At 36.0% G+C, this 16,965-nt stretch overlaps 1 protein-coding gene across 1 annotated transcript in view; it reads right to left on the bottom strand.

Annotated features, from left to right (window-relative positions):
* Positions 1-392: 392 nt before the first annotated feature.
* Positions 393-16,965, bottom strand: part of SCG2 (secretogranin II) — a 38,506-nt gene continuing 21,933 nt past the window's right edge. The window contains exons 2-3 of the mRNA XM_072617956.1: positions 6,128-6,269; positions 393-2,693 (exon numbers count right to left, since the gene is read on the bottom strand). Coding sequence (XP_072474057.1) covers positions 805-2,679 — 1,875 coding nt within the window. The 5' untranslated portion in view covers positions 2,680-2,693; positions 6,128-6,269 and the 3' untranslated portion in view covers positions 393-804. The remainder of the gene's footprint in view (positions 2,694-6,127; positions 6,270-16,965) is intronic.

Genomic DNA, 16,965 nt, shown 5'->3' on the forward strand with positions numbered 1-16,965 from the left:
TAGATAAGGGGTCTCATGTTACCCAGAAGGAAGTAAAATGTACCCCTTAAGCATAAAAAGAGCCTTGAGATTCAAAGAGTTTATCAAGGCCTGGGATCATTTCTGATTGCTGAGTAAATAGGAATTTAGGAGCATGAAATCTGGGGATGCTGTCCTAAGAGCAAACAGCATGCTTATGTAAGTTCACATTAGCCTTCCCAGATTGACTGTAAAGTGTATTATTTCCACAAAATTTTTACTTACAGGTTCTACAGTTCCTTAGAGGAGCTGGACAGTCTGCTCCAGAGCCATAAGGCTTTAATTAACTGTAATGAAAAGAACAACGTTGTCCAGAAATAATATTTATTGATCAACAGTAAAACGCACAATAGAAAAAGCCTTGTAAATAAAACTAGATATATTTACTGCTTTATTTTTTCTTCAGTACTTCACAAAACACTACAGACAGTAACAAAATAATTCAATTAATTTTTAAAAGTTTCAAGATATCAGACACCCTTCATCTTCTGTAACCATCAACAGTACTTCAGTCGTTGATTTCTGAGATGTAATATGAACTAATATCATACATTTCTTCCTTAAAACAATTGACATGATTTATTTCTATCCAGGAGTCATAACATATACACATATCCATAAACAAGAGAACAGCTCAGGATACGTTGGGCAAACCTCCCAGTGGTCTGGAACTATTTGCCATACATCATTTAGAGAAAATACAAATGAACAGGAGAAAAGGGAACACACAAAAGAGAAATAACCTTGGGGTTATTGAGGGGAGGCAGGGAAATTGACAGAAGCAGCCTACATGTTTTCCATTGCTCTTTTAGTAATGTGCTCTCTTCCCTTTTCTGTTTTTGCCTGATTGAGGTATTCCAACACCTTCAGCAACAGATCTTCATCTAGGTACTGTCTGTTCTGAGTTTCATCGTTTTCCTGGGTAACCAGAGGAAGCCTTTTGGTGACAGAGCCCAACTTATCAGACTCTTGAGATCCCACCTGGCTTAAATGCTCTTTGATGGCCTGTTCAATTTGTTCCTCTCCTTGTTGGTCATCTTCTGAAGAGCCAGGGATAGAAACTCGTTTCATCTGGTTTGAATTCATAACCTCAGGGTATTTAGCTAACACTTTAGCTAAATAATCTCCCAGTTCTTCATCTTTCTCTTTCATGTTTTCATATGCCATTTGTCTCCTTTCCAGATCCGGAATCCAAGCAGCTTTAGGAATTTGTTGTCCTCTAATTCGCCCAGTAGAATATGAGAGCCTTGGGAGAATATTCTCTCTATTAAAATGGTTAGCAAAATATGGGACTTTCTGATTTCGTGCATTCTCAGTCCCTAAGAGGCTTAAAATGTCCTCAATATTAAGACCTTCAGGTAGGGAATCAGTCACAGCTTGCCCAGATTGCTTACCATAGCTACTTTTGGAGCCCATCTTATTTTGGAACAAATCAGGATGTTCCACATCAGTCTCGGAGATTTCCTCTAGGTCATCTGGCAGTTCAGGTTCCTGCTCAGGCTCCACTCTTTCATTTGGCTTCTCCCCAGTTTTGAGCATATCAATTAAATCCTCAGGTGGGATTTGCAAATTCCTTGAGATTTCAATTAGCTGATAAATTGACTGGGGATCAAATTGTTTCTCCAAAAACTTGGCTGCTCTCTTTTCTTCATTTTTTCCACCCCTGAACTTCCCATTTTCTGCACCATTCACTAACTTTTTCAAATAATAGTTCATTAGCTTAGACACTTCATCTGAGAGTTGATTCTTATTTTCCTTCCTAAGATCTTCATCTGGGATGTCAAGTTGCCCTGAACGCTTCATCTCATCTTCAATTTCTTCTTCATTTTTGTCAATCTCCTCTTTGCTGTCTCTTACCTCTTCCTGGGTTTGGCTCTCTATTTTTTCCTCTATTGGGTTCCAGTCTTCTCCACCAACAACATCTTCATAGGCAATGTTGTTCACTTTGTAGATGTCATCTTCATCATCTGCATATAGTTTTTGTTCCTCATCAACCCTCTCACGCTTATGGTTGTTTGGCCCAGTCAGCTTTCCCAGTTCTTGGAAGACAGACTCCAGAGTGGCGAGGCTTTGAGGAGTGTATTGCTCTTCCACGATCTCATTAGTACGTTTAAATGGGTTATCTCGGGAGCTCTCTTCATACATGCGTGGCAACTTGGCATGTTTGTGTCTTCTTTCAGGCCATGGTTGAGTCTCGTAATCTTCACTCAAATCAATAGGAAAGTTCTTTTCAGAATTCAATGGATAGGGTTGGTTTTCTTTGGGAGCAGACTGGGGCTCTTTTTCAGCTTGTCTCAAGGCTTCCAGTATTATTCGCATCAAATGTGACTCATCTTCATTCAATGAATCCCTTAAATTTTCTGGCAAGTGGCTTTGATCAATACTTTCTTTCTGCTGGAGGGAAACTGGAACTCCCTGGTAAGAATTATACTCTGGGTTGATTTCCCCCTTGTTAGCTTGTTGTCTGAGGTTCTCTATGTACTCCAAAGCTTTGATCATATCAGGGCTGGGAAATCTTGGAAAGTTTTTTATTTTGTAGTCTGGGTCTTTCTGAAGCAGTTGGTAATGTTGAAATGAGGCTGCATCAACACAACAGGTTAGGAAAACTAAGGAGGTGAGAGACAAGGCTGCTCCAAGCCAGCAGGTCTTAGCATCTGCCATGTTTGAAAGATTTCCTTAAAAGAAAGAAAAGAACAGTTAACAAAAACAAATCAAATTAGGGAAATTCAAGGAGTTCTTTTTCATTAAATTTTGACAGTAAAGAACAAGAATATTTCTAAGTGAGCCATACAAATTAATCAATGGGGTCTTAATAGAATTCTAAGATAAATTCATCAACTTCTAGGAATATTTTCTTAGTAATAACCACCATAAAGAAAGACTATTTGAAACCAGCATAGCTTAGTGGTTTGGGGACTGACCTTGGAATGAGAAAAAAAACTATGTTCAAACCCTGTTTTTGACACATTCATTTGATCTACCCAAAGATAAGTTAACTAAACCTTCAATGCCTTAGGTAACTCTCTAGGAAATTAAGTTCTAAATAAGTAGAGGGAACTTCTAATGAGGCATTCCCTACAAAAATGAAATCAGAAGTTCAGACCATGTAAACAAATAAACAAGTAAATAAATAAAAAAATGAATATACTGTAATAAGCATTTTCAATGTGGGTACAACTCTATACCTTTTATTTTGGAAATTAGTAACCTCAATCTTTATGGGTATTCTAGTTTAAGGATCTTTTTTAAAAAAATATAACAGTGTTCCAAAGAAATTAACATTTTTCTTTTGCTACAACAATTACAGAGGTCACTGAGAATGATAATGATAATCATGAAGCAGAATTTATGGGTAATTTCATCATGATATGTCTAAAAAATGCAAAACAATCATTCAATACATTGAAAATAACTACTTTAATCAGCTGCTGGAGATTGCTGACCAAACAAATAGTTAGCTTAATGGATTTTTCACTTTTAAACCAATTTTGCTGGTATAATATAGACAATGCTACAGTGGTATTCCTGAATGTAATAGTCTATTGCAACATAGTATCACAAATCCACACTTAATTCAACTATGAGAAAGACCCTTCTGCAAACATTTTTCATGGCAACAATAACTTCTTACACTGGTACTGAGTCTTACACGTGATTTTGGAAGAATAAAGCTTTGGTAACCTTCAAAATATATACCCTTTCAGATTACAACTAAGCAAAGATAAAAATGTGAAGATAGATAGATAGATAGACAGACAGACAGACAGACAGACAGACAGACAGACAGACAGACAGACAGATAGATAGATAGATAGATAGATAGATAGATAGATAGATAGATAGATAGATGATAGATACATTTAAATCTCTGTACTTCATACTGATTCAAATGAGGTCATTGTTGCCTTTATTGTATCATTAACCATAACCGTAATTTCTTCATTTTATTTCATATTATTTCATCAGTGTTTAATAGGACATAGTAAATAATCACAGATGCTCACGCTGAAGCATGAGTTTTCTTAACTAGCCTATTTCTGTCCCTATAAACATGTAGAACCAGCTTGTCCAATGTCTATCTATTTTGGTGTGAACCTGTGAAAAACATCCTCTTGAATGACTCATGTTGCTAAAAATTCTTAAAATAATCACTACTTCTCTCCTAATTTAGGTAGAACAAAGAGGAGGTATTGAATTTATCATCCTTAATATTTCCATTCATTTTTAAATTTAATGGTCTTATAAGCTGATATGAAAATTAAAAAATTAGTTTTTATGGTGCCACTGAACAATTTCCTTCTAATACTTGGTAATATTTAGTTTTAGTTGCATATGAAATAAATATAAAGAAGGGTTGCCTTGTTTGTTCCTGACATCCTATGAAAATCTAACATTCTTCTGACAGGAAAAAATTTTTGATTTAGCAACAGGTGAACTACTCAAATAAAATTCATATGTATAATTTTCTGCTGACCAGTGCCCAACACTATGAAATATGGCATTGTTTCCTGAACAGCTTTCACCCTGACCACCCTAGATCATTCAGTTTGTTACTAGGCTAAATATATGACCTTCTTTATGAGATAATCAATTATATCTTTACAGGTTAATTTCATTGTTTTATCTAGGTTTATTTATTTCATTAAAGTAAAAAGTAGAGTGATCACTTAACAAAGTATTCCTAAGTAGAAATATTTGCTTTTTTTGTCTTTGAGTACTTTAACCTAACCCAAAAACCACAGGTTTAAACTAAATTAGATTATAAGCTCTTTTTCAGGTTATTTTAAGCTTAATGTATCAGTTCCAACTTTTTGCATTCACAACATTATGGAAAATTGATTCAACTCCATTTCCTTTAAAACTGTATTTCTATAGCACACTTAAAATTAGAGCTCGGTGTGTGTCTTTAAAATGCTCATTTCAGGGTACTGTGTTTTGATTGATTGGTTTTATGTTTCTCCCCTCCCTGGGTAAGTACTGCAGTATGTTTAACATCATAGCATAACAACTTAACCATTAGTCATTTTTTTGTAGGTTGCATTTGGCCAAATAGTAGCTTTTTCAGGATAAGAATCAAAACATTACTTTCCCACTCAGTGTCCCCTCTTCAGTGATGAAAGCTGCACCTAGAAGTTCATTGTGGCAGTTAAGAAGAAATATGTCTGTTTTCAGACTGAATCATCTCATGCCCAGCTGATCAAAAGATACTTCTTTTGTTGCTTTACACCACAGAGCATTTAAATTAAAGTGTTTTTTCTACAGAGGTTAGCCTGGTACCTAGATTTCTGCTCCCTAATATTTCTATTCATCTGAATTGAACAATCTGATCAGCTTGAATCTAAGGAAAAGAAACCTTGTTTTGACCAAGATCTTGAGCAACAAATGGAATGATCCTTAAATCATCCATTAAACCACGACAAAAGCCACAACAGTTTGATACAGTATTTTTACCCAGTTTAAAAACATAGAATTTCTAATGTTATGTGGTCTATATCTCAAAGGAATAGTCCATTAAGAAACTAAAGATAACCTAGGCATACATTGTCACTTTTATCTTAGCCTCTCTGAATTAAAATTAGAAAGCAATAAGAGAGTTCCTTTCCGGGTATCAGCCCAATGTGAATTCAACATAGTTGTTTTTTTATGAGGTCTTGTAAGGTAAATGAAAAAAGCAAACTCTTCTGATACTGATGACAAACTGTATTTGTAACCTAGGAAACTTGCCATCTAAAACATTATATATGTACATTCATAACATTTTTAGGATTTTATCTGGTTCTGTTAAAGATTACAAAATGTTAGGATTTTAAAGCTTAATAGAAATATGTACATTGGCATCAAGATCTTCAACTTTTTCACATTCTTTCCTATTCCTCCCTGGAATCCAAATTACTTGACTCCACCATTGAATACTCTATCATATATGACACAAATGAGAGGTTCAGTCATCAGAATAATAGTAGCCTTACAATGGTCAAATGTGCAGCAGGTTGCTATTCATTTATTGCTGCTTGAAATACATATGCCAGATCAAGCTTTTCATATTAACCTAGGAATATAGAGGAAAACATAGAACTTTTCATTACATGAAATGGAAACACAGTCTTACCTGTTATTTAGATGGCCGAGTGCATCCACAGCATGGTCTTCCCGTCCGTCAGCTGGGAGTTTACGGACTGTTTTCAGCACCCGGACAGCTCCCTCTGCTTATACTGAACACCACCTGACTCTGCACTGCCACACTGACGTCACTGTACTCAGTCACACAACCAAAGCACAAGTGAGCTTTTCAAAGAGCACTAGAAAAAATAGTCATTTTATGAGGTTGTGTGTGTGTGTGTGTGTGTGTGTGTGTGTGTGTTTAAACAACAGTATAATTCTGTTGCATGCTTACGCCACCTGTCTTTTTGGGATGAAAATTGCAGTTTTCTACTATCCAACATGATCTAAAGCAGAAAAGGCTCCACTAACCCTTTAAAGTCAATGTTATGTGAAGCATCCCTTGGCAAAAATAAAGAAAAAATCTGTCTGACAGCTTCCGTTAACTGCATGACAGTCTCATCACTTTTCCAATAACTTCTTATGGACTGATTTCTGTCCTAATGAGAAAATTTAAAAGACAAGAATTTGTTCATTGAACACAAAGAAAATGTATTATCATCCTAATACTATCACTGCAAAATGAAAGCAAAAGGGTTATTCATACACTCCTTCGTATCTTGAACAAAACATCCTTCAAGGGGAAAAATCGCTTTTTTTATCAAATAAACTTGAAATTCCCTTGGCTTTTATGATTTTGGATCTTGCCTTGGTATTTGTTTGTATTTAAATCCTCCATATGCATGTTCTATGTTTTGTGTTAAAAGCGGGTTCTGGATTTAAATGTACTTGAGTTTATATTTTATGTTGTCTAATTTCCAGAAAGTAACTGGAAATGTTGTGAACAACTGAAGTGACTGATTTTCTGGGAAAAAAATTTAAAAACAGTCCCCCTACTTCCGGAATAAGTGAACAAGAAATCTGCCTTAAGGATTATTCTGATATTGAGGGAAATATACATACTGTTCCTTATCCCTTTCAAAACTAGTATACACTAATAATAGTACAGTAAGGGTGGACTACCAAATGATTCCTTCTACCTCCATATGAATGAATATGACTGTGTAAGAGTATTAGAATTTGCTACTTATGGTATCGATTCCCTACTGGTTCATACAAAGTGTTATGCACTTTATATGAATCATTTAAAACTCTAGGTTTACCTAGCTTTATTCAGAAGATGTAGACATATATGCTTTATGAAAATTGAATGCCATTTTAAGTATAGGAGAGGAAATCACTACATAAATGATCTCCTCAATGATCTTTCTGTAAAGTAAAGAGTGCAAGGATAACCAAACAACTCTCCTCCAACCTCTGTCCATATAACTGTCACCTTTCATATAACTGGTCCTTTCAGCAAGGAGCCTGGGCATATAAATCAACTTGAGAATGAACAGGATGTAATGAGGTGCAATATAATTCCCAGATGTTCTGAGAAAGAACACTTAGGACAAATAGAGGAACAGTGTTTCCTAGAAATTAGTTGGCCTACAGTAGGGTCTGACCCTTTTTCAAGGTATTTTGCATAGAGCATCTTTTTTTAAAATTTAATGATAGCTAGTTTGTCAATCTCATGAGGGTAACCTTGGAAAAATATTCAGCCTCTTCTCATCATGATTTCTCAGAACGGTGCCCAAAGACAGGTTTGTAAAGCTAAGAACTCATCATCTTCTGATGTCTTTTGGATCAATCATCATGACTTTCACATATTATATATTTTATTCATCTCTTGGTAAAATGTATTTTCTATATATTAAAATATAAGGGGTCAGGTCTTGTTTCTATATGCCTATGCTACAACACAATTCATCCATGGTAAGCACTTTGAAAATATTTGCTAACCATGTGATTAAAATGACTGACCTCTACAAATAGCCGCTTGTGTTAATAGTAATGTTCCAGTTTTATAACTATTTTCTCCCAATGAAATCTATTTGGAGCAATAATTCAGGCATAACATACCTGGAAATCACCTTTTATGTTCACCAGAAATACACTGTAGAGGGAGTATCACAAGCGAAGGATAATCCTGCTTCATTTCATCAAAGAACACGAGATGAAAAGAATCATTTAGAAGCATTCCTTATGTTTCAGATCCCTATCTGAAATCTTTAAATAGCTAGCTATTATAGTCACTAAGAAAGCAAAGTTTGTGTCTTGAACATTTTCAAAATAATTATGTTCTATGTGTGAGTAATGATTGTCACTCCCATAGCCTGCTTCGACACTGTTAAATTCTAGAGAGTTGTTCTCAACTTAAATCTAAATTAATTAAAATAACCAATTTCTCTATCGGAAACTGAGTTTTTTTCTTTCTTCCTATTGATGCTCTGACCATTTTTGTCTGTATTTTTCCACTTCATATTTCTGTTAGATTTTAATTTTGCTGTCATTGATATAGTCACTTTGCCTTTAATCATGTTCTTTCCTCTCAAATCTTTCTTCCATTTCATTACCTTTCTCATCAGATTTTATATTTACATAAAAGCAATCAAGCACCAGAAAACCTAACAAAATTCAACTCTCTCCTTCCCTTCTTGTCCTCCATAATTTTTCCCTTTCCCCATCTCTCTTGAAATCTCTCCCATAGAATACAGTCATTAGAATTCATTCATTCCCACCTCCCACAATGTGCCAGAATCCCCTCCACAATACCCCTGAAAAATAGCAATCCTGTCTTTGCTTGAATATTTCCATGAGCAACTAGATGGTAGTTTCTTTTTCTCCCTTTCTCATCTTTTTCTCTACTTTCACACTCCTTCCTCCTGTCTTTTATGCTCCCTTCCTCACACACCATTTCCACCATCTTTTTTTCCTCACTCCCTCCCTAGATCCTTCCTGCCTGAACATTCTTAAACTGTTACAGTGAACAGATTTGAGGAAAAAAATGTTCACTGCTTTCCTAGCTCGCCTCTTGTAAGTTATCTCCTCTTTCTTTCCTCTCACTGTCAGTAAAGCTGTTCTCTAACACTACTCTTGAAGAGGGAGGGAAGATCTGCCTTAAGTTACATTGAAAGAGTATGAAAATGAGGAATAGTATGCATTCTATATATAGTGAAAAAAACTGCTACTGCCAAGTTTCCAAATGAAATCTTTTTCATTCCAATTTTCACTGTCATAAAAAGCTTACAAATTCCATCGTGGATTTTCCCCCTCTACTTTCTTATTAATCATTCTGAACTGTTATTCACAGAAACTAAAGTCATATCAAATAATTTTTGTTTTGAGATTTTTAAGGCAAAAAAATCCCTTCCTTCAACACAGGAATAATAAATGAACAGATAATTTCTTTCTTTACTCGTTTAATCTCTTTTCTCATTATTCTCTGCCTTTTCTTTCTCTCTTCTCTCTGTTCTCTCCCTTTTCTCTATTTTCTCTCCCTACCCCCAGCCCCCACCACCACCACCACCACTCCCTTACCTCTACAGTGGCATACAGAAGGGTATTATTTTTGATTATTGAGGGAAGAAAAATCTTTTACAAGTTCCACTCCAATCAGAGAATATCGGAGACCACCTGCCTTACCAATTTGCCAGCATCTATAAATCTGACACTGTGTAAATGGTGTTCAGGAGGTACTCATGTGCTATGCATATCCAAATGTAAACTGCACAGGACATACCTTGCTTTCAGAAAATTTCAGATCAAATTACATACACACATGTGTGCATGAATATATGTGTATATATACAATATTCACATGTGAACATATGTACATGTTTGTATATGTGTTATTTATATGTATAAATACAGACTCTATTTCATTGACTTTCTCATTATTTATATTTATATGAAACCAAATTATCATATAAGCATATTGATATGCAAATATGCACATATGTACATTTCAGTGTGTAAACACATGTATATGGATTGTATATACACTCATGTGTGTAAATATGGCTCCATATATAATTGAGTCCCATTTTTAAAATTTCACCGACACTTTTTCTAGAATTGGGAATTTGATATTCATATTTATGTAAATTTTAAGTGTAACCTTTCTTATTCATACTATGCATGTTTTCTATTTACTTTCACTTTGACTTTTGAGATAGAAACATTTTATATTTGGGGTGTCTGATGTCCACATTATGGGGAGGGAAGGAAAGGAATTATGCGACTTTCTTCAAAGGTCCTAAAGTGAGAACCACACTTTTTTTAACCATATCTGTGGTCTCATTGGTAGGAAAATGTCAGTGAGGAAACTCTTTCTATCAGGGCAGATCAGTACCTGCTCTGCAACTGACAGAACTATAAATGGCGAGTAAATAGAGGTTTCACTTTACTTATCAAAGAAATTCCTTTGGATTCTTCTAGAACTACCTGGAACTGAGCAGGGGCAGGAACAGGGTTCCTCTTCCTCTTCTTCTGATGGATGCACATTTGGACATCTTCTGCACAAAGTGTTTTGTGAGAAGAAAGCTTGACTACTTCCTTGAAGTAAAACACTGTCAGTAAAACTGACAAACCAAACTTCTCAACCCATTTTCACACTCTTCCCATCACCTTAACATGATGTTTCTGTGAATTGAATTTTCAGTATAGCTAGTGATTTTTTTCATAGAATAAATTTTGTAGCTTGAAAAAAACCATGGAAATAATGAGCCCAGCACACTAACAAAGGAGAAAACTGGAGTCCAGAGTAGAGAAATAATTCACCCAAGGTCACAAAGCAAATTGTTGAGCCGGGAATCAAACCTAGACCTTCTAATTTCTGGTTCATTGTTCTTTTCCACTATATTAAACTTCATTCTTTTGAATTCAGTTCAATTCTATAAAAAATCATTGTTCTCTGACTATATACGAAGCACATATACTTCAGGGTAAATGTGATTTCACTCTAGTGACTTCTCCCTACTACCATCTGATGCCAAGCTTCTCCCCTTTAAAATCAGAAGCTTAAAGAAACTGGAAGGTATCACTCATCAAAGTGAAAGTTTAACTTGCAGTCTTCAGGGCTTCCATTGATTCGTTATTTGATTCTTCAAAATCACTCAACCTCTCTCACATTTAGTACTCTGGGAAAATAAATACAGTGCCATCTAGAGTGTGGAAGTTGGGCAATAGAGAGTAGTTAGCTCCATTTTCTTTCCTAAACCTTTACCTAAGAAGGAATTTCAGTATAGTAGACTATTCAGACATTTTCCTGCAGAGTGAATTTCATCATCAAGGACCTATATGGCCCTGCTAATTAGACAATACTGGATATATCATAAACAGGAATACAGGATTTTGTTTAAAAAAAAAAAGTCCTGCTCTCCCAGAAACAAAAGAAAACATCTCCATCCAGGGCCATTATTCTAAGACAAAGGCTAATACAGAACACTCAGACTAATACACTGGGACGAGACAGGGTGGGGAAACAGACAAGTGCAAGAGAGAAAGCCACTTAGATACACAATAACAATACAGTATTTGCTCCTGGTCAATAGCAGTCCAAAACTCTTGTACTATATTGAAAGAAAATAACCCAGCAAGTGACAAGAGATGGGGGGAGGGAAAGGCTTTGCTAATGAATAGACATCAGTTGTCGCTGATCAGTATAGCTTATCTAAGAATACCACTATGCCAAGTACAATCCCTGAAGTTTACATGTAGGGTCATCAGACATCATTTCAGCAGCATCAGGCACACCAAAACCGAGAGGTACAAAAAAAAGTAAATGGTATCATTTTAGGGACATTCCTGAAAGATGCCAAAATTATTTCTCCCAACCACTTTCCAATGGAAATTAAAATTGATTGATTCCTTTATGTCTCCAAAAATATCCTATAAAATGTAAATACTCTCTAGGAAAGAGAATAGGTTAAAATGTAATTGGCCATTAACACCCTTACCTTGAAATAATTTACCATCAATTTGTAATTCTGTCACATAGCAGTATGGGTACCTATAGAAACATGAGAAGGATGCTAGAGGGGCAGCATGAGAATGGGGTTGGAGTCTCATTGGGCATCTAAGGCACAAAATATTGGGGCTCACCAACACTAGGGAAATGGATTTTGAAAAGTGACGTGGGAAGATGCCTAAAATAAACTTCTGCCTGATGATTTTGCCTAGGAAGAGTTATTGATAACTAGTAACTCTGAAATATTTAGAGAACTTGGATGACTAATCGAACATTAATAGAATTATGACTATCAAATGAGATCATATTTGTCATAAGATAAAGTGAAATATTTGTTTTTTTAAAGTACCTACCACAGTGCCTAGCACATAGTAGTAGGTGATATATCGACCTCTCTGTTTCTCTCTCTCTCTGTCTCTCCCTGTCTGTCTCTCTCTGTGCATATATATATATATATATATATACATACATATGTACATACATATGTACATACATAGGATTAAAAAGAAGTGACTATTCATATTCAAACCCTCCATGGGTAGCAAATTTCTTATTCATTTCAATTTCCTAAATCAACTTTCTATGATAGTAATACCTACACATATATGTAACATACATATATGTGTACACACATCTATCTATCTTAGTTCACAAAAGGCTTTCCTCACAATGACCCAGTGAAGCAGATATATAGATATATAGGTGTACATATGTAGATACACATATACATATGTATATACTTATTCCCTTCCCTTTCCCCCATTACCATCCATAATACCGCATGCCTGACAATGTCCAACTGGTCCATGGGATGTGAAGAATTATATTGGAAAGAGTATTAAACAGTGTCAGAAAGTTTTGGCTTGGAATCCCAGTTCTGTCATTTCCTAGGCAAGTGGCTATGTATATGCTACCTCTCTGAACTTGAGTCCCCTCATCTAAAAAGTAGGAAAAATAATACTTGTATTGTCTACCCATGTAGGGATGCTAGGAAAGAAGCCCTTTGTAAAGAGTAAAATGATACATAAAAGTGGGATGATATGCAATCCAGTAAATATTTCTTGAGTGCCTACTATGTGCCAGGCACTTTACTAAGTGCTGGTAGTACAGAATATTGGTTCAGTCACTTAAACTTTCTGATCTTTAATCATTCCGTCTGTAAAACAGGAAAAATTATACTTACAACTACCTGCTTCACTGGGTCATTGTGAGGAAAGCCTTTTGTGAACTAGATAGATAGAGAGATAGATAAAATGTGTACATACATATGTGTATTACATACATAGTATGAATGTATATTAAACATATGTATATATATACATATATATATATATATATATATATATATATATATATATATATATATATATATATAGGTAGCCACTAATATCATAGAAAGTTGATTTAGGAAGTTGAAATGAATAAGAAGTTTTCTACTCATGGAGGGTTTGAATCTGAATAGTCACTTTTTTTAATCCTAGAGTCAGGGAAAGGCTAACTCATTCTTTTTCCCACCTTGAATAATTGGGCTTACTAAAGACTGGGATTGCTTACAAACAAAACTGGACCTTATCTCAGTACTTCAAAAAAATTGGGTTTTTGCCTCCACCTCTCTAGGAGCAACCAAACAGAACAACTTATTGCAGGAATTGGCTCTTTATATATCATATATTGTCCCCGTTGCTTAAAAGTTTATTTTCTAGACATCAAATTTTGTTCTCATTGTTCAGTCATTTCAGTCATGTCCAACTCTTCATAACCCCATTTGGGGTTTTCTTAGCAAAGACACTGGACCAGTTTATCATTTCCTTTTCATTTTACAGATGAGGAAACTGAAGCAAACAGGGTTAAGTGACTTGCCCAAGATCACACAGCTAATTAGTGTCTGAGAACAGATTTGAACTGACTCTAAGCCCAGTGTACCATTTACTGTGCCATCTAGCTGTCCATCCCATAGTTCCTTACAAATTATTAGGCTTTTCCTCTTCTCCTATCTTCAAGTGTCCACTCAATCAAAGAATATTAGGTTAAAAATCTATTTTTTCTACTTTGTTTCATGGAATCTATTGGTAGGTCCTTATTTATATAGTGTTTACTCATGGTGTAGAAATAGTATTTAGAGCTGATATTTCTGATAATCTTTTTTCCAATCAAAGGCTTATTCTGACACCTTTGTCACAGCATAGGGGGTGATCCCAGTTACTTCAAGGTTATGCCAATGCAGATTAAATTATCTTGGTTCCTCCCAGTCTAAAAAGGCTACAAGTTTGGGTGCTAATAATGAACTGTATGAAACTCTCCAAGGACCAGCCCAACTAAGTTGAAAGAGGTTCACCACCATAAGTCTGATGTCTTGGGGTGTACTTTGAGATTGTGCAAAGTTGAGAGGGGGAAACTTGAGGAAAGCCTTAAGTATAGCCAGTACAATGGGAATATTTCTTTCCTAATTTATTATAGAGTTGGTTACAAAATAAAGTAACTGATTGTAAGAAGAAGGTGAGAGATCAGGGCATCAGGAAGTAATTGTAGCGCAAACATGTAGCAATAGAGTACTTGGTAGCCAGGCTAGCCACTGTGAGGATAGCAGCATGGCAGAAGAGGCATTGGTAGCCAATGGACATATCTTGGATGTGGACAAGAATTGTGTAATATGAGATGTAAATGACCAGTAATGACAGATCCATTTGGAGTACTGATGAATAAGGATTTTTTTAAAGTTTTGCTGTGGATTAACTGAGCCTGGGAAATACTCACTCCCTCAGGGAATTCATAAATCATATAGTTTAAATCTTTGTGATCATAACTGAAATCTGCAACTCCAGACTTAAGCCCTCACTTAACTCTTCAGGTTCCTTACTGTTCATAGGACATTTCACTTGAATAATTCAATAATGCCTAAAGCAGTGCTTTAAAAAAAAATTCTAAGCTTATCATCTTAGAATTTTAGCATCATAGGAGTTAAAATTGGATGGGACCTTAGAGACCATCTATTCCACCTCCCTAATTTTACATAGGCCATCAATGGCATCATTTCTGAGGACGATGAGGTCCTTACAGTTAAATGAATTACCCAAGGACATATAGGCAATAAGTATGGGAGCTAGGATTCCTTGAAGTAGGTCCCCTTACTCCAGATTTCCTCATAATTCAGAAGGTGGCATGATGTAAAAAAGGAGTTGAACTTAGATTGCATTTCACCTCTCCCTAACCATGTGGTTAGGGTAATTGACCTCCACTCCCTTCATCTGTAAAACAGAGAAATGTAATTTGCTCTCAGCATTATAAGTAGAAACGTCTATACCTGAACATTACCTTAGTTGGAGGTAGGGAAGAAAAGGAAAGAGTTCATCTCATCTAATATTTGGCTCACCCCCCAACCCCCATGTCTTACCTTTTGCCCAGTTTTACCAGTTCTACCTTTGCAACATCTCTCATGTATGCCCCCAACATTTTCCTTGGGTACTGCTACACTACCTGGAGGTAGGAGGGATGCAGCCCTTTATCATCTCATAACTAGATATTATAATAGCCTTCTTGTTGGTCTGTCTTCCTCAAGAAGTTTCACTCCAACCTATCTTCCACTCAGATTTCAAAGCAATCTTCCTAAAGTTCAAATCTGACCCTGTCACTCCTTATTTGAAAACTATAGGGACACCCTAATACCTTCAGGATCTGTTCGGATTTTAAAACCCTTCTTACCCTCTACACTTCCTACCTTCTGATCTTCTTACACTCTCATCCCTTCCACGTACTCTAGGATTAAATGAGATATTTGTAACACACTTAGAATAGTCCTGGTACCTACCAGGTGCTTAATAATTTTGTTCCTTTCTCTTCCCTCTCTTTTATAATCCATTGGTTGTCTGATACCAAGTAGAGCTGAAGTCATGGCAGTTTGAGCCAGCAGCCACTGTTCCTCACACCAGACACTCCAGCTCCTGAGTGTGCATTCTCCCTGGCTGCCTCCATGCCTCTCCACTTCTGCCTCCTGGTTTCCCTGACTTCCTCCAAGTCTCACCTCAAAACTCTCTATAATATACCTTCTCCAGTGTCCTTTAATGCTACTGACTTCCTTCTGAGATTATCTTTCATCTATGTGGTATATAGGCTATCTGCACATAGTTGTATGCATATTGTCTCTCCCTTGTGAGTTCCTTGAAGGCAAAGACTATTTTTGTATTTCTTTGTATTCTCCAGAACTTAGCATAGTGCCTGGAACCTAATAAGCTTAATAAATGACAGGTGTCTAACTGACTGACTTTTTAAATTCATATATCTTGCTAATTAGGTGTTAACTAGAAGCTTTGTCGTGTCTACACTGCTAGAGTGCTACAAGAACTATCAGTACCCTCTAAATCTAACATCCTTTAAATCTGTCACCCTCAGACAATGCTCTGGTGACCCATCCTTAGTTATAATTCTGTTTGCTCAGATAACCATCATATATTCTTAGGAGAATCTCATGAGAGAGTAGGTGGTAAAGGCTTTGAAAAGTATAAAGGATTCAATGGATGTAGAGCATCTTTATTACTATTATTTAATTCCCTTTCCCTGAAGATTCATTCAAAGAAGGGCTACCATATCTCAGTTCAAAGATTGTAGCCAACATGAAAAAAATAATGCCATTTATGCTGATGTGATAAGAATTGATTTTCTCTATTCTGGGCTAGATGACTTCATAAGCCCTGCTATTTCTGACCTACCTTCAATTAGAAAGAAAAAGGCAAATCTATAGCAGCTCTGCGTAAGTGCTCAGATTCTCCAATCCAGACATGTTCAGGTTTCTTCAGGGAGGCTGCTGGCTCAAACTGCCATGACTTCAGCACTGCTTGGCGTCAGACAGCCGAATTTAAAGTCAAAACACACATGGTTAGAGGGAATAAGACAATGAGTCATCCTGTGCCAAGTCTGAAAGGAGCAGATGAAAAGACAGCCAACATGAATGAACGTGAGCACCTCATTGCAGTGAGGCTGCTTCCTTCCCAAGCTCAAAG

The sequence above is a fragment of the Notamacropus eugenii genome, chromosome 6, assembly GCF_028372415.1.
Source record: "Notamacropus eugenii isolate mMacEug1 chromosome 6, mMacEug1.pri_v2, whole genome shotgun sequence".
In the NCBI taxonomy this organism is placed as follows: domain Eukaryota; kingdom Metazoa; phylum Chordata; class Mammalia; order Diprotodontia; family Macropodidae; genus Notamacropus; species Notamacropus eugenii.